The sequence below is a fragment of the Caretta caretta genome, chromosome 1 (genome assembly GCF_965140235.1).
Source record: "Caretta caretta isolate rCarCar2 chromosome 1, rCarCar1.hap1, whole genome shotgun sequence".
In the NCBI taxonomy this organism is placed as follows: Eukaryota; Metazoa; Chordata; order Testudines; family Cheloniidae; genus Caretta; species Caretta caretta.
The window spans coordinates 68745373-68763989 of NC_134206.1; the positions used below are offsets into that span (position 1 = coordinate 68745373).

The 18617-nt window shown below is 42.8% G+C and overlaps 1 protein-coding gene across 5 annotated transcripts in view; it reads right to left on the reverse strand.

Moving 5' to 3' along the window:
• The window catches only part of DIAPH3 (diaphanous related formin 3), a 530405-nt gene that overhangs the window by 174795 nt on the left and 336993 nt on the right, over positions 1–18617 (reverse strand). For all 5 annotated transcript variants that reach the window (XM_075128866.1, XM_048851760.2, XM_075128870.1 and 2 more), the window contains one exon: positions 2812–2934. In XM_075128866.1, the coding sequence (XP_074984967.1) occupies positions 2812–2934 (123 nt within the window). The remainder of the gene's footprint in view (positions 1–2811; positions 2935–18617) is intronic.

Sequence of the window (18617 nt, forward strand, 5' to 3'; positions counted from 1 at the left end):
TGGTTAACTCCAAAGCATAAATGTTATAATTGTCAACACAGTTAACTATTTCAGTGTTTATCACTTTAACAGAAACTTCCAACTAATGTGAGTTTTTTTAGACGGAAACAAATGCTTCCCATCCTCTATCAGTTTAAAGTGAATGGCTGAACAGAGGAGCCTTGCAGTGCTGTCTTTCTTGCCCTTGAACCTCTGAATGAACCCTTGCACAACAGAGTGATGAAAAAATGGTTACCTACCTTTTCGTAACTGTTCTTCGAGATGTGTTGCTTATGTCCATTGCATTCTAGGTGTGTGTACACAGTCAGAGATTTTTGCCTTAGCAGTATCTATAGGGTTGGCTGTGGGAGAAGGAGGATATAATATTAAAGATGTCGTCAGACTCCTCCGCTAGCTTCTCGACCTCCAAGTTCAGGTTGGCAGCTACCCTTTTGAGCAGGGCCTGGTGCTCCATGAAGTTGTCAGGGGAGGGAGAGGGGGGCAGCTCGTTTACGTGGGGCCCGCCACCTCTTCGTCCGATGATGACGAATATGACTGCTTCCCCTTGCTCATTTGGGGATGGATCCTTCGGCGTGGGGGTCCACTTTGTCACCCCTGCATTGGATTCGGCACCGTGCTCTGATTCGGGTGCCAGCTGCAGCGTGTCCAGTGCTGCCTGGGAGGAACAGTGCGAGTATGGGACTGGCATAACAGGTACACCCCACAGGTTCCAGTACTGGCACTGAGCGAGCCATTGCCCCTGCCTCCACGCTGCCGCCACAGGAACCACACCAGTCTTGCGGGCTGATGGCGATTCATCTTTTATAGGCGAGGGGCTGAACTCTCCTTCAGGCTCAGACCACTGTCCTTCTGGTGACCAGGGTGGCGCCATAGATGCTTGAGTCTGTAAACTGACCCCCATCGGCGACCGGTGCCGCGACCAGGAACGATCCCGCACCGGGAAAAGAGGAGGGGGAGCTGGGGGAGGGCGACCCCATAGGCAATGGTGATCTGTGCCGTAGTGAACTCTGGTGGGAGGCCCGACGGTGCCATGGGTATGAGGATCGATGTCACAACTCAGGTGTCCCATGCTTTGCAAGTGGAGACACTGGCGTCAGGGACCTGTGTCTTCTAATCGGGGATTGAGGCTGTAGTGCCAGGGTCCAAGGCTGTGGTGATGGAGACCAGCGCCTGCAGTCCGGGGATGAGAGATGTTCTGCTGCTTTAGGGGGCAGTTCCATAACCGGCTTGCCCGTAGATGCCGGGGCCTTGGCTGGGTCTGTTGCCTGGCTTGACATCTGCGGTGCCGGTCGCCCTACTTGCTCTTTGGCCACCGCACCCACTTGAGGCACAGATGACCCTACTAAGAGCCGGGACCCCCTGCCGCTCCCAGGAGTTGGAGGCGGGTCCCTGGCTGGACTAGAGGGTCCAACTGCAGCGGTACACCTGAGCAGCTCCGAGGTGGCCACGTTGTCCAAAGCCCCCTTTTCCTGCAGTGTCAGCTGCATGATGAACATGGCTTAAAGCCTGGGGAACGGGACATGCCCCACTCTGAGGTGAAGTCCTAGCGAGGACTAACTCCTAAACAAGTACTCTAACACTTAACTTAAAGATCTAACTAAGTACCTATCAACTAACAACAAAGGAAACAGAACAATTGACTGTAAGAACTGCTAACACTCTTGCGATGCAAGACAAGACACTCCGATCAACCATCATGGGCGGAAAGAAGGAACTGAGAAAGCATAGGGTCAGCAGCACCTAATATACCAACACATGAGTGTGGCACTCAAGAGGGTGCTACACTCGACCCTATAGATGCCGCTAGGGCAAAAATCTCCGACAACTGCACATGGGCACACACACACATAGAACGAATCGACATATGCAAACACTTGAAGAAAAACTACTTTCTGCACAGTTTCCTTGCTACTACTTAGCGTGGGAGAGAGGACTGGAAGACATAAGACTTCACTAGGATTACTTACCCCCAACTCAGAAGAGTAAATTAGGAGTGCAAAAGGTGTTTCTCCTGAATTTTTGCACTTTGATTGCAAGGGGTTGCTGTTGTGATTGAAAGTAGTTTCTTTCTCTTCCTTCCTCCTCCTGCTTTCTTGCCAGCTGTTTCCCTTATGGCACTTGGGAGGGAGGCAAAGAGAGCAGCTACAGAGATAAGACGTATATAATAGAACATGGACATCAGAAGGTAGGAAGAAATGGATCTGCTACTAGAGCCAAGTTTTCCCCTAAGGGGAAGAGAAAGAATCAGAGCCATTACTTTTAAATAAACATGAAAAAAAGGAGTTTTGTCAAAAACAAATGAGGCAGAAGCTGTCTTCATGGATGAGTTTCATAAGCTGAGACTATCAACAAACTTGAAAAGCTTTGCAGGCCACCTATACAAAAGTGGACAGAATCCCAGTGGTAATATACAACTTGAAGAGAACAAAACACATCTAACTGGAATGGCCCTCTCCTATTTCTATGTTCTATATTCAAGGTGAAATAAAACATGGCTTACCACGCTCCTTATAAAATTAGTTTTTAACACTCTTATTGTAATACGTTCACCTTTTCACTCAGCAAAAAAAGTTTTCTATGTTTTTATGTACAAAATTCAGAATCATTGCCATTTGGCAATGTTGTTTCCATATTATGCATTACAGGTCATTTTTTTTTATTGTTCTGTATACTTAGTCTTTGAGGAAAGGAGAGTTAATGTTTTAAAATATGAATGCTGCAAACTAGACAAAGGTTCTGCAAATAAATTTGAAGAGTTAAGTAAACGTTAGACAAGCCCTCATAAGATATTTAACTGTCAAAAGGATATAGACATCTTTGTCACAAACTTGTCATGGATATCATCGGGAGGGGGAAAGATCTTCAAATCCTTCTCAAGCTGTTGAAGCTGCCTTTCCATCTGCCTCAGGTTCTTCTCCAGGTTTTCTGCTGAGACTAAAATATAATATATTCATTCGCTCAACATCTCAATAAAGAAAAACTGGTAAGTAATGCCTATTTGTAAAATATTTTTTATACCAATAGAGCACATATAATTCTGAAATGGAATTGTATCAGATAATCACAGGACAGGGATACTAGTTCATTGTGCAATATTTATTTTTTCTCAATTACACAATTTCCTCACTGTGATTAGTTGTACCCATTTTAAATAATCACTGCATTTTTTCCCTCAAACATGCAGTATGCAAAGCTGTATATTCTGATTGGTTCTTAATGAGTGTCAGCCAATGCAAAAGCAGGGTTTTGCATTAAAACCAAAAGTTTATTTTTAAATTACCTGTACTGTGAAAATACCAATCTCTCTTCTCTCTGATTAATGACTATATTAAGAAAGTTCAAGATATTTCCTTGCAATAAAGTTGCTCGCCTTAGCTTCACACTTCTGAAGAAAAAAACCCTACTTATATTTACATGAAACAAGGAGAGAATTCAAATCCCCAAATATAGAGAAAATAGAGCTATTAAAGAGCTGAAAGAGAATTTCCTTTAAATAAACAAGCCAAATTTCTGACCCATTATTTCCATCCCAATTCAGATCTGAAGCATGATGTAAACTAAGAAACATTTGTTATTCTGCGGGAAAGTGCCCTGCCAATCAGAAGGGAACAACAGGGTATTTGGGAGAATGTTAAGAGGGATGAAATGAGGGGAGAGGAGAAATATAAAACATGCACAAGTTTTACTTGATCAGGAACAAAGCAATAATTGCCTTTCAATTGTCTAAAGAAAAGGAGTACTTGTGGCACCTTAGAGACTAACCAATTTATTTGAGCATGAGCTTTCGTGAGCTACAGCTCACTTCACGAAAGCTCATGCTCAAATAAATTGGTTAGTCTCTAAGGTGCCACAAGTACTCCTTTTCTTTTTGCGAATACAGACTAACACGGCTGTTCCTCTGAAACCTTTCAATTGTCTGGCACCCTAGTTTACATTTGGAATATTTAATTAAAAAATGTCAGTACAGTAATAAAAAAAGCCAGTACAGTACAGTATAGTTCCTGATAGCTCGGTAAATCATATCCTGGGCTCATATGAATTCATACAGTCAAGGATATGGTTATCACATCATACACAGGAAGTAAGTAAACTTTCGTAAACATTCAAATGTTCTTCATAAGCATAATAAGATAGATTATAAATAATATACTTGAATATTAGTCTGGAAATATTGACATTGTATAGTTTTTCATTATCAGCTTGTTACACTAATTACAAAACCTAAAATTACTTACAGTACTTATTAGAATTTCATATATATTTTACCTATGCAGCTTTTGGGGGGGAAATTCTGAGCCTACAGAAGTCAAAGCTTTTGGGGGGGAAATTCTGAGCCTACAGAAGTCAATGTGAATTTTGCCATTGATCTCAGTGAGGTCAATATTTCAACAGTGGAGTCGAATGCAGAGATGAATAAACTTAGAACGGTTCATAATACACAGAAGTGATCAGAATATGGGCCACATTCACTGGCTGCATGTGCTTTCATAAAGAGTGGCAGCCTCCTTCATGAATTATCACCCCACATCCTCATCTCAGTGACTACAAAGTAATGATCACCAGTAGGTGGGCTGATGAATACTGGTAGTTAGAGAGACTAGAGCTCTGCTAAGTGTATATCTACACATAAACTGCTGCTACACATAAAGTGCTTCAGTGAAGAATCATAGAATATTAGGGTTGGAAGAGACCTCGGGAGGTCATCTAGTCCAATCCCCTGCTCAAAGACACTAGACATAGACACTACCTATGCCAACGGGAGGGCTTCTTCAGTCAGCACAGGTACTCCACCTCCCTGAGATCCAGTAGCTAGGTTGACAAGAGAATTCCCCCATCGACCTAGCGCTATCTACACCAGGGTTTAAATACGTCACAGAGGAATATGGATTTTTCACACTCCTGAGTAATGTAGTTATACCGACCTAATTTCCTAGTGCAGACCAGGCCTCAGTAATAATGCTGACATGCGTGTGAATTAAGCTCTGTGTCTTCACAAATTTTAGAAGCAGGAATATAATAAATCCATAGTTTAATGCCATGTTATAGTTCTACCAGCAGAAGAATGCAGTCCTTCAGGGATAGATACATAGTGAAGCAGACCGATCCAAGTAATCATCTCCTAGGAAAGCAATGTTTGATATGATACAGAGAAATTCCTCTGGCAAAGACTTAGGTGACCCTCCCAAACCATGAACATATCCCAGCAGGAGCTAGCTTGAATTATTCTGATATATCATAACTTATCTCTCTCAGGACTTTGTTGAATTTAGTGAAGGGATGGGAAACAGAAAGGGAGGAAAGCTGTGAATGGAAACATCTCTCCTACAGAAGAATTATATGGAGTGGAAATATAGGGTCAGATTCTCCTTAGACCACATTTTAGAAAAATGGAATCCAACACCTAGTATAACAAAGACCACTGATGACACGAAATTAATTCTGCCAACCTGGTACTGCATTCACCTCTTCTAGCTTATGAATACTGGAAATAAATAAGACAGCACATAGAATAATTCAGAGAATGCCAAAATATATTATTGACATAGTACAGAAAAACAGAGCACACTAGGTATCTGAAGTAAAATATAGCTGCAGAACTACGTAGAAGACTTATCTCGGAATGACAAAGGAATTAATACTAATAATTAAAAAAACAGCCATTGCCTGTCAGATAGTCTAGAGCTCCAACACAATGATGGGGATAAGTATTTCAGAGACAAAGAACCCAAAAAGGTACAAAAAACACCCCACAACGGCCTGAGATATCCATTAGCAGCAACATGATAGGAGCTGGTTGGATAAAAGTGACTCACTGAACACATTAGAGGGAAGGGCCTGACAAAAGAGAATTCTCTTTCACTTTCTGCTAGGATAATCTTTTTCCTCAGGGACAACAAGGGGAGTGTATTCTTTTCAGGCTTTCCTGCTCTTTATCTCACTCTACCACTACCTATACCAAATGTTTCTAAAATTGTTACGAGCTCCCAAAGCTCTAACCATGTCACTCCTCTGAACCCCTGTGGTGGTTTGCCCTTGCCTTCCACATTTCTCTATTATATAGCTACAATATAAGTATTTAAGTTAGCTTTCTTATTTGAAAATAGTAATAATACTCTGCTCTCACCCAGTCCATTCACATATTGAAAACACTGTACAAACATGAACTTAATTAATTCATCACCATATCCCTGTGAGTTAGGAACAAGTAGCATTATCCCCATTTTACAGCTGTCGAAACAGAGCAGTGAAAATGCCTTGCCAGGACGAGTACAAATTGAGAATAAATAATCAAGAGTTTTTGGTTCTCAGTGCGGTGGTTTAGCCACTAAACAACATTTTTATATAGAACGTAACTATTAGATAAATTTTCCAATTTAATTGTTCATTCTAAAACTTCCTGAAAGATTAACTTTTGCAGACTTTTCTAAATTAACTCTCAATGTCAGAAGACTGTTTAGAGGCAGATGGACAAGCATTCAAACAAAGATTTGGGTTCAAATAGTAAGGTTTTTGATTCAAAAATCAATCTCCAGCACAATGTATTTCAGTATCACATTATCCCACATGAAATACATGAAAATGGAGACTTTGTTAACTTGCTCAAAAAGTACACTTTTCCTGTTTGGAGTTTAAGTTCAGCATTGAATGGTGTATTTATATTTGTAGGTATATGTGTGCATATATGCATGTGTATACACACACGCACACTTTACATTGCTATGTATTTCCCAACATGCCAGCTGTTGATTGTTTAATGATGTACATGTTAACTGGAAAAATATTACATTGCATAGATTGTGAAACACAGATATTTCAATTTTTCTCAAACTTTGCCAGAGAGCTTCTTGTCTCAAGTACTAAAATTTTCAAAGAGCTGCCTTGCTTGGTCTGTTAAGATCTGAAAGTGTGGTTACATAGGGCATAAATGGCAACTTGCTGGGGCAGGGGCAGGGAGGGAGAGAGACAACCTTTTTTGCCACCAAATGATTTTCGAAATAGCCTCCTAAGCCCAAGGAATGGCTTTCAGCTATTTATTACTTTCAAAATCAGTACCAGTTTTGTTTGTTTGTTTTGTTTTGTTTTTAATCCTTCCATAAGAATATCTGTTTCATATGCTTTACAGCTGAAGTGACCTCCTTGTACAACTACTGCATATGTGGAAGAATATCTAACCTGCTAAATCCAATTTTTCCTTGCATACATTCAGTAACAGCACATTACAGATTTTCTTACGGCAGATTATTATCCCATTGCCCGATTGGCCTATCAGCAATTAGTTTCTATTACATTTAAAATGATCTTCTATTTCTGGATATCTGATTCTCAACTTTTGTCTCCTTTTCACCACTACGAGTAATTTATCTTCTACTCTTTTATTATTGTCTCGGAGGCATATAGAAACATTTGCCACTATTTGGTGAATTGTACAAATAAAATTCTGTAGTCAAATAAAAGTCTGAAGTGCTTCTTGGGACCCTGAAACAATTCCACTGCATTTTCCCAGCTATTGTATGGGCTGATCAAACACCCACTGAAATCATTGCAAGCTTTCCCATTGACTTCAACAGGAGTTGGATCAGAACCATAGTCTTTAATTTTTGCTACAATTTCATACTATCCTTCTCTTGTTCATAGTCCCTTCTAATTTGGTTTGATCACATTATTATAAGCAGTGCAAGAACACTACTGTGATTGAGGTTGCCGGGGCACCAAGCACAGCATGCCCCCTCCTCAGTTCCCCATGCCTCATGCCTCCCTGCCCCCAAAGCCTCCACATGGGCCTCACCCAACCATCCTTCAACGCCAGTCCCGAAGGCCTCTCCAGCTCCCCCATCCCACCGGTCACTTTCCCTCCCCAGTCCACTTGTTTCTGCCACATTCCGGCCTTCCCCAGTTTCCCAAGGCTGCTATCTAGAGTCTCCTTGGTCCTCCCACTACCCGGACCCTCTTTCTTGCCCCGACCCTCTGCTATCCCAGCCTACAAAGGAGCAGCACACTGCTAGCTGGATCGTAGTTCAATAACTTCACCTCCTGGCTCTGAACCCAAAAGTACTCACACACTTGCACACTCACATCCTGCTTTACTGCCTAGATCCCAGCCCATACCCATTCCTCTTCCCCCACATCTCTGCTACCTTGCTCAATTGGGAGCACAGAGGTGGGGGGCTTAGCAGCGGTGCCAGGTGGCTCAGGCCAGTCCCATGCATTCCCGTTTTCAATTTAGGGAAATATGGTCACCCTAGCAGCCGTGTATTCCACTTAGGTGACTCACATGCAGTACCCAGAGGAGATAGGGCTCGGAGTCTATTTAAACAAGGATTGCAGAAACAGCTTCCCTGTTTGCATCTATTCTGGACACCACAATAATGGCATAATTGTTCGCAAACAGATGTATCGATGAACACCTGGCACCTCTGCAAATGTCCAATATTGAGACATTGCTTCAAAATGCATTGATTTGCTTGTGCTCTCCTAGAATGGGCGTATACCTGTTCAGGAGGTGTAGCCGAAGCTGTTTTGTATGCAGTGTTGATGGAGAAATTTATTCACTTAGAGATTATCTATGAGGAGACTGACTGCCCCTTTATACAGTCTGCATATGACACAAACGGACAAGGTGAAGCCCAAAAGGATTTAGTCCTGTTCAAATAAAAAGGTGAGATAACATCTGAAGTTCAATGCATGAAGATACTACTCCACCGGGTATGAACATGGCTTTAGGAAAAAACACAGGCAAATACACTGCCAGGTTCAAATGAAAAATTTTGGGTGAGGCCGCAATATCACTGTCTTTGGAGAACTGTATATAAGGAAGCTCTGCCATCAAAGCCTGTGACTTTCACACTCTCCTTGAAGAGGTCATTGCCACGAGGAGATTTTGAGTTTTTTGACACAAGAGAGGAAAGGGACAGGATGCCAGAGGCTCAAACGGAGGTCCCATTAGAGCCGTCAAGACTGCTTTAAGGTCCCCCCAAAGGAACTGGTTCCTACACTGGCAGATGGAGATGAAGAATTCCTTTTAAAAATCTTGCTACCATGGCATTGGCAAACACCAATCTTACATGAATAGATGGATGAAAGTCTGAGATTGCTGTTAGATGCACCCTCAGCAAGGTAAGTGTAAAGCCCAATGACTAAAGATGCAGAAAATACTCTAAGATGTCCTGGATACAAGACAGTGTTGGCTGAACTTCATGGGCCAATGACCACACTGAAAACTGCTTCCATTTTGCTAAAGAGTCCATTGTGGTAAAGGGTTTCCTACTATTGAGTAGGACCTGTCAAATAGCCACCAAACATCACTCTTCCTTTTTATTTCCTGCAGAGCAGCCATGCAGTGAAATACAGGGAGCTGAGCATGGGATGCTAAGTGTGACCATGATTCTGCATGAACAGGTCAGGATGGAGAGAAAGGGGTACGGGAGACTGAATTGACAATGTGAGAAGGTGTGGGAAAACCAACACTGCCTCAGCCACGCTGTGGCAAAGATGAACTGGCTTAATCAGCTTTCAGCTTGAGGATAACCTGTGAAATGATCAGGATCATAGGAAAAGCATACAGAAGAGCTGGTTGCTAGCTGAGGTGAAAGGCGCTGGTCAGGGAGCCTGGACCGAGGCCCCCTCAGAAGCAACACGATAACACTTCCTGTTGTCTCTTGCAGTGAACAGGTTGATCATTGGGATGCCCCAAGTTGCAAAGATGACTCAAAGAATGCTAGACATCAGTGACCACTCATGACTCAGGTAAAAATTGCAGCTGAGATGGTCTGTGAGATGATTCTGGACCCCAAGCAAGTGGTTGGCCATGAGAACGATACTCACTCTAATGCAGAACTGCCACAGACTGATTGCTGGTTGGCAGAGAATCCTGGAGTATGCTCCTCCTTGCCTTTTCACATAATATATTTTGGAGCTCTGGTTGGTAAATATGTGAACCACTGAACCCTTGAGGCAGTCAAAAAAGTGTGACAGGAATTGTAGATTGCCTGAAGCTCCAGCACATTGATATGCAGTGAAGCTTCCTCCTCTGACCACAGACACTGAACCTTCAGTGACCCCAGATGTGCTCCCAAACCTAACAGGGACGCATCAGTGACAACAGTCCTGGGTGGTAAGGGCTGGATGAAGGGAATGCTTTGACATACATTCCCCTGAACCATCCACCACTGCCAGGAGTGCAGGATCAACACAGGGAGGCAGACCAACTTGTCCAAGGAATGAAGGATTGGATGGTAAACTGTCTTCAGCCACATCTGAAGAGGGTGAAGACATAACCTAGCAAATTGAACCACCTGCAAGCATGCAGACATATGGCCCAAAAGCCTCAGGCCTATACAAACTGTCATGGAAGGTTGCAACTGCAGACCAAGACAAAGGCAGCAAATCATATGAAAATGCTCTGTCTGCAAAAAGGCTCTAGAATTGGTAGAGTCTATTAGGGCTCCAGTGAACTTGATTTTCTGAGTGGTTGACTTCCCAGTGTTTGGGATGAGACCCAGACAGTCGAGTAAGCACAGTGTAATGCAGTTGTGGGCAACCTGCGGCCTGCATGTGGCCCGTCAGGGTAAGTTGACTGTGAGCGACGAGACATTTGAGGACACTGACCGTCCACAGGCATGGCCTCCTGTAGCAGTGGTTTGCCATTCCCATGAACCACCACAGAAATCTTCCGTGGCTTGGGAAAATTGCCATGTAGAAATAAGTGTCCTGATGGTCCCAAGCAGCAAACCAGTCGTTCTAACATGGGGAGGAGAGTTGATAGGGTGACTGTTCAGAACATCATCTATCTGATATATTTGTTGAGGTTTCAGAATTGAGAATAGGTGGATTTGGGAACCATAAAAGTACCCGGAATAAAAATCTTGACCTCAGTGCTCCAGAGAAAACTCCTCCACTGCTCCCAAAGCCAGTAAAGAGCACACCTGATTGACAAGCAGTATCTTGTGAGGTGGGTTCCTGAAGAGGGACAGGGAAGGAGGGAAGGGCGGACGTGTAGAGAGGAACTAGATAGCACAGTCTGATCTGACAGTGCTTAGGATCCAGCTGTCAGTGGTAACTGAACCCCAAACATTGAGAAAGCAAGCCAGTCTGTCTGTCCTCGAATGAGGGGGTGAGGAAACAGGGTAATGGAAGAATGGACTGAACAACAGCTGTGAACAGACAAGTCAAAATGGGGGTTCTGGGGTACTGGGGGGAGACATGTAGACTGGGCAAACCCAGAACCTGAATACCTCTGGGACCATTGTCTCTTTCTTGGGTAGTCCTGCTATCTCAGAGGAGGGAAAGCATGCTCAGAGTGTTCCAGGCAGTACTGCTGCTGCTGTTGATGACTGCCACGCTGGTGTCTTTGCACTGCTGATATATATACTCTCAAGGAATGTAGGGTGGCCCTAGAATCCTTGAAGGAGTGCAAAGTTTCATCAGTTTTGTCCAAAAAGAGGACCCGAGCATCAAAGGGCAAGTCATAGAATCATAGAATCTCAGGGTTGGAAGGGACCTCAGGAGGTCATCTAGTCCAAACCCCTGCTCAAAGCAGGACCAATCCCGAATTAAATCATCTCAGCCAGGGCTTTGTCAAGCCTGACCTTAAAAATTTCTAAGGAAGGAGATTCTACCACCTCCCTAGGTAACGCATTCCAGTGTTTCACCACCCTCCTAGTGAAAAAGTTTTTCCTAATATCCAACCTAAACTTCCCCCAATGCAACTTGAGACCATTACTCCTTGTTTTGTCATCTGCTACCACTGAGAATAGTCTAGATCCATCCTCTTTGGAACCCCCTTTCAGGTAGTTGAAAGCAGCTATCAAATCACCCCTCATTCTTCTCTTCTGCAGGCTAAACAATCCCAGTTCCCTCAGCCTCTCCTCATAACTCATGTGTTCCAGTCCCCTAATCATTTTTGTTGCCCTTCGCTGGACTCTCTCCAATTTTTCCACATCCTTCTTGTAGTGTGGGGCCCAAAACTGGACACAGTACTCCAGATGAGGCTTCACCAATGTCGAATAGAGGGGAACGATCACGTCCCTCGATCTGCTGGCAATGCCCCTACTTATATATCCCAAAATGCCATTGGCCTTCTTGGCAACAAGGGCACACTGTTGACTCATATCCAGCTTCTCGTCCACTGTCACCCCTAGGTCCTTTTCCGCAGAACTGCTGACTAGCCATTCGGTCCCTAGTCTGTAGCGGTGCATTGGATTCTTCCGTCCTAAGTGTAGGACCCTGCACTTGTCCTTATTGAACCTCATCAGATTTCTTTTGGCCCAATCCTCCAATTTGTCTAGGTCCCTCTGTATCCTATCCCTACCTGCCACCGTATCTACCACTCCTCCTAGTTTAGTATCATCCGCAAATTTGCTGAGAGTGCAATCCACACCATCCTCCACATCATTTATGAAGATATTGAACAAAACCGGCCCCAGGACTGACCCTTGGGGCACTCCACTTGATACCGGCTGCCAACTAGACATGGAGCCATTGATCACTACCCGTTGAGCCTGACAATCTAGCCAACTTTCTATCCACCTTACAGTGCATTCATCCAGCCCACACTTCTTTAACTTGCTGATAAGAATACTGTGGGAGACCGTGTCAAAAGCTTTGCTAAAGTCAAGAAACAATACATCCACTGCTTTCCCTTCATCCACAGAACCAGTAATCTCATCATAGAAGGTGATGAGATTAGTCAGGCATGACCTTCCCTTGGTGAATCCATGCTGTTACTGATCACTTTCCTCTTGTGTAAGTGCTTCAGGATTGATTCCTTGAGGACCTGCTCCATGATTTTTCCAGGGACTGAGGTGAGGCTGACTGGCCTGTAGTTCACAGGATCCTCCTTCTTCCCTTTTTTAAAGATGGGCACTACATTAGCCTTTTTTCCAGTCGTCCGGGACTTCCCCCGATTGCCATGAGTTTTCAAAGATAATGGCCAATGGCTCTGCAATCACAGCCGCCAATTCCTTCAGCACTCTCGGATGCAACGCATCCGGCCCCATGGACTTGTGCACGTCCAGCTTTTCTAAATAGTCCCTAACCACTTCTTTCTCCACAGACGGCTGGCCACCTACTCCCCATACTGTCTTGCCCAGTGTAGCAGTCTGGGAGCTGACCTTGTTCGTAAAGACAGAGGCAAAAAAAGCATTGAGTACATTAGCTTTTTCCACACCCTCTGTCACTAGGTTGCCTCCCTCATTCAGTAAGGGGCCCACACTTTCCTTGGCTTTCTTCTTGTTGCTAACATACCTGAAGAAACCCTTCTTGTTACTCTTGACATCTCTTGCTAGCTGCAGCTCCAGGTGCGATTTGGTCCTCTATAGCCTGTTGCATGTCTGGAGCAATGCTCAAACTTTGCAGCCAGAATGTCCTTCCCATGGTCATCACTGAGGCTATCACTTTGGTGGAACTATCTGCCACATCTAGAGCAGACTGCAGCAACATTCTGGCCATCAAGCAGCCTTCAGCAACCCATCTGAAATTCCTTCCTGGAGGTTTCAGGCAGCTGGTCTGTAAATTTAGATAGTCATTCAATTTACAAATACATATTTGGACAACAGTGCCTACTTGTTTCCGAATCCACATTTGCAGGGAGGAAGAGGTGTAGATCTTTCTACCCACTAAGTCCATCCTTGTCCTTGTCAGTGGACTTAAATCTGCCCTCTCAAACTGTCATTCACCGCAATTATGACCAGTGAATTAGGACACTGGTGAGAGTAAAGCTACTAAAATCCTTCATCAGGACAAAGTAATGCTTCTCGAAACACTTCGCAGTAGTGCTACAAAGAACCTTTACAGGCTCTAGGAGTGCAATGTTAATAGGAAGGGTCACTCTCCCAAATGCAGATGGCTGCAGGATGTCCAACACCTCTTGGCTAGTCTCCACCTGGATTCCCAGGAAAGTAGCTAGGTGCTGCAAAAGGTCCTGGTAAACCTTGAAGTTCTCAGGCACTGAATGCCAGGAAGTCTAACTGTCCAGGGTCAATGAAGAGACAGTTAACTATGCCAGTGATGGCGCCTGTTCCTGAACAGAGACAATTCTGGAGTCTCTGCAAGACGGAGGAAAACTGGTGCCTGAACTTGTGGTGGCGTGACAGCCCCAGCCACTCAAGTTTCAGGTGATCTTGTCTTAGAGCAAGAGGAGGAGTTTAACCTCCGTAACAGAAGAGCATCCCATAAATTGCATGGAGCATAAGGGTAAGAGATTGGTGGCCAGTAGGCACCAGGCCAGGGGCTCCTGTTCCAACTGCGGGAATGCTGCTGATCTTGACCTGGATGCCGAGAAGTTTCAGGGGATTCTGGGGATAAAGGTGGAGCCAATCCCAAGGGTGTGAGCAACCAGTGCAACTCATCAGTCATCCAAAGTGAGAGAGGGATCCATGGTGACTGTGAAAATGGTGCAGCCAGCACCGTGTAACCCTCAATTGTCTCCAGGACTGGCAGCAGCATTGGTAAGGATGTCAGTGACGGTACCAAAGCTGCTGATGGTGCTGAGGTGTAGGGTGGAGAGCACGACCACGGTAACATTGGCAGTGCAAAAGTGCAGTGCTGCCAAGGAGTTTACTTGTGCCACGCCCAGCATCAGACTCACTTCCACAATCTGCAGCAAGGGAACATCAGGATGCAGTTCCAACAGACCAAACGATTTAGTGGCCTGTCCAGGCAGTGAGGCTGTGGATGCATAGCCCTGGTGAAGTCCTGGATCAAATGAGAGCAGAGAAAGGCAGATGAGGTTCACTGACACCTGATATTCCACTGATGTGGATACAGTCGGTGCCACCATCATCCTTGTTGGTGCTGGATTCAAAAGGGCCAGAATACAAGTTGGCAGTACAGCGTCTGTTGCATCCCTAGGCAGTACTGGGGAGTGGTTGGAAGGACCCGCTCCATCCTGTGTGCTGGCATCAGCCATATTCTTCCTGGAGTAGGAAGAAGAGTCTCCACAAGGCCTGGTGAGGTTTTGATTGGTCTTGAGACCTTTTCTTTGGTGCTCTTGAAGAAGAGTGGTTTCTGCACCTCTTCAGAGAGGTGGCGGCTGCAGAGAATGAACTGTCACCATTCATTGAGATTGGCCTCCAATCCAACACAGGCCTCAGTACTGAAGCAGGTGCTCCTTCAGGCGAAGGTCTCAAGCCAGAGTCTGATACCCATCATTTTTTTTCTCAGAAACAGTGTAATTCTGTATTTCATTAAGCTATACTGCAATGTTTCTCCAGAGTTTATGTTGGCCACTTTGGCATGATCTCTCATAGTCCAATTCCTCTTCCAATCCCCAAAGCCCCTACTATTTGGTTATTAAAATGTTTCATTCTGTAGAACCCCTGCCAGAGCCCTGTGGACTGTAAGTGGTTCATGTCCTATGTTAACGTGAAGCCAAAAAAGAAAGTTTGTTACCTCTCTGATACAATTTCATTTTTAATTTACTTATTTGCTTTCATAACAGCAATTATTTACAGACCATTTCTAGGGGATAACTGCAGTTCCTGGATTGCTCAGGATGTGTACTGTCTTTTTTAAAAAAAAATATGACAATATTTTCTCTAGACTTTTCAGATTCCTAGAATCAATTTATTAAAAGATGCATAGTTTTTAGATTATGCACCATTCAAATAATTGTTACATATCCTAGTGCAAGTTATTTATTAAACAAAGAAAAGCAAGTTTCACACAAATCAGATGTCAAGAATTATAACATTCATAAACCAGTCGGAGAACACTTCAATCTCTCTGGTCACGCAATCACAGACATGAAGGTCGCTATCTTAAAACAAAAAAACTTCAAATCCAGACTCCAGCGAGAAACTGCTGAATTGGAATTCATTTGCAAATTGGATACTATTAATTTAGGCTTAAATAGAGACTGGGAGTGGTTAAGTCATTATGCAAGGTAGCCTATTTCCCCTTGTTTTTTCCTACCCCCCCCCCCCCAGATGTTCTGGTTTAACTTGGATTTAAACTTGGAGTGTGGTCAGTTTGGATGAGCTATTACCAGCAGGAGAGTGAGTTTGTGTGTGTGGTTTTTGGGAGGGAGGTGAGGGGGTGAGAGAACCTGGATTTGTGCAGGAAATGGCCCAACTTGATTATCATGCACATTGTGTAAAGAGTTGTCACTTTGGATGGGCTATCACCAGCAGGAGAGTGAATTTGTGTGGGGGGGTGGAGGGTGAGAAAACCTGGATTTGTGCTGGAAATGGCCCAACCTGATGATCACTTTAGATAAGCTATTACCAGCAGGACAGTGGGCTGGGAGGAGGTATTGCTTCATATTCTCTGTGTGTATATAAAGTCTGCTGCAGTTTCCACGGTATGCATCCGATGAAGTGAGCTGTAGCTCACGAAAGCTCATGCTCAAATAAATTGGTTAGTCTCTAAGGTGCCACAAGTACTCCTTTTCTTTCTCTGATTCTGTTATCTATCTTAGATATTTCTATGGTATCTACCTGGCCCAGGATTATTTGAGTACAGGGACCAGTGGACAAAGTACGAAAGTCAGGAGACCCAGGTTTAATTACAAACTCTGATTCTGAGTCACAGTGTTACTTTAGGCAACTCAATTAACCTCTATGTGCGACAAGTACTCATTCTGTAAAAAGGGGATAATTGTGCTGACCCACCTTTGGAAAGAGCTTTGTGAATGTATAGAATTACTAAGTATCATTATTATAACAATAATATGTCTCGGTGACCATATATTATACACCCAATGTATTCTATCTGCCTGTGCCAGTGAACTGTAACCTCTCTGAAAGAAGTTATTGTTCAGTTTGGCATAAATGAGAGAAATGAAATCAAGGACATTATTATTTTAAAACGCTCATGCAATTGCCTATTATTCCTCATACCACACATGGTCTACTAGAGCCCACCAAATTCCATTCTATTATATTATGAAGGAAAAATATTTCACAATAATTATGTACGATCAAGTTACACAGAGATATTACATAGCAGCTTTCAATAAACAAAATCAATTTAATCTATGCTAAGTCTTACAATGTAAATTAGATTCTTGAAATTATATTCTTTTATGGAGATTTTAAGATACATTAAGTCCCAAATAAAGACAGGACTTAGTTAAGTATACTTCTTTAATGTTCCTAGAAAACTATAAGTAAAATTGTATCAGTTAAGTATAGAAGGTAATAAACATGTTTTTTTTCTAGTGGATGTCGTCTGCCTTGATCATTACCACACAGCAAATCTGTCCACTTAATATAACATGACTCCTAGTGATACCTTACTTCTGAAAAGGAAAACTTGACAATCCTCTTTAAAAAAGAGCCGTTTGATCTGTACTTTATGTAACAGAGAGATACTTAGTGAGAGACAACTTCTAAATTGTCTGGGTTGGCAAACCTAGGACTGTCAAGAGATCAGCAGAATCTCCTTAATTGGTAGAAGCAAATTTGCCTAACCTATAGGAATCATCTAGTTTAGTGAACTATTTTATGTGCTAAGCTTGGCTAAGACCACTAGATATATGAGAAGCTATGATAAGAGTACATGAAGGATTTCCTTCAGTAAAGGTGGAAAGTAAACACTATCTTTGTACCTTTAAAGGAAAAAGGTCAAAGCACAGAATAAAATAGTGGTTAAATGTTGCAGAAAAAAATCCATCTTGAGTTACACTTAACTTTGAAACTGGGTTCATCTTGCCCCGAGCCAGGAATCACTTGAAAAAAATATATATGTGAGCAACCTAATTCATGATAGCATTCTTCACTGTAGCATAATTTGTAACACAGTTTAGCTGTATGCTGCCTATTTCAAAATTTGGTGCCGTCCCTACACAATAGGATGAATCCCTGCCTCTTCTATGTGCAAAAACAATTCTTCTTAACATTTTCACTGATAATACTGAAATCAATGGAAGGTATGAATGTTCAGAACCTTTGAAAATCAGGCCTCTTATTTGGGTGTTTAAATATGGATTTAGGTGCATTACTTTAGGCATCTCAGCTTTAAAATGTTGAACTACGTTCGTAGGTTGTTGATTAGAGAGAGAAAGAGAGAAAGAAAGAAAGAAAACTGCCTTTTAAATTTTCTGCTTTTGTATGTATCCATTACATTTATGTTTTTTTTAAACAATGAAGGAGAGAAATAATTTTGTGATTTTAATGAAATGCAGATTTATTCAAGAGGTTGAAACAAAGCTTTTTTTTTGTATGAAAAGCTTTTGAAAAACCTAACGTTACATGACTGATACATACACTCTGGGGTTTGTTTTCCTCTGCATAATAATGCCTACTGTCAATGGCAATTATGCATACAAACATATGGAAAGAAGAACTTATTTATAACTTCCAAGTTTGAACATTTTTATATACTAAGCCAGGTTTTAAGGTAAGACGATTTTTTAAATTATTAATACAATCAAACACACTGTTCTTGGCACTGTACTATAACACAAATAGTCCCTACGCCATTAATTTACAGTCTAGTGGTACAGATCCTGTGAACACTTACAAATATTAGTAACTTTACTCAGGTGGGTATTAACGTTCAGTTAAATGGAAGCACTTGGTGAATAAAGTTATTATTATTTGTATTTTGTAGTAGTACAGGCTCATTTCTTATGTGAAATCTGGAAGAGGTAAGTCAAAGGTGATACATGACCAAGGAGA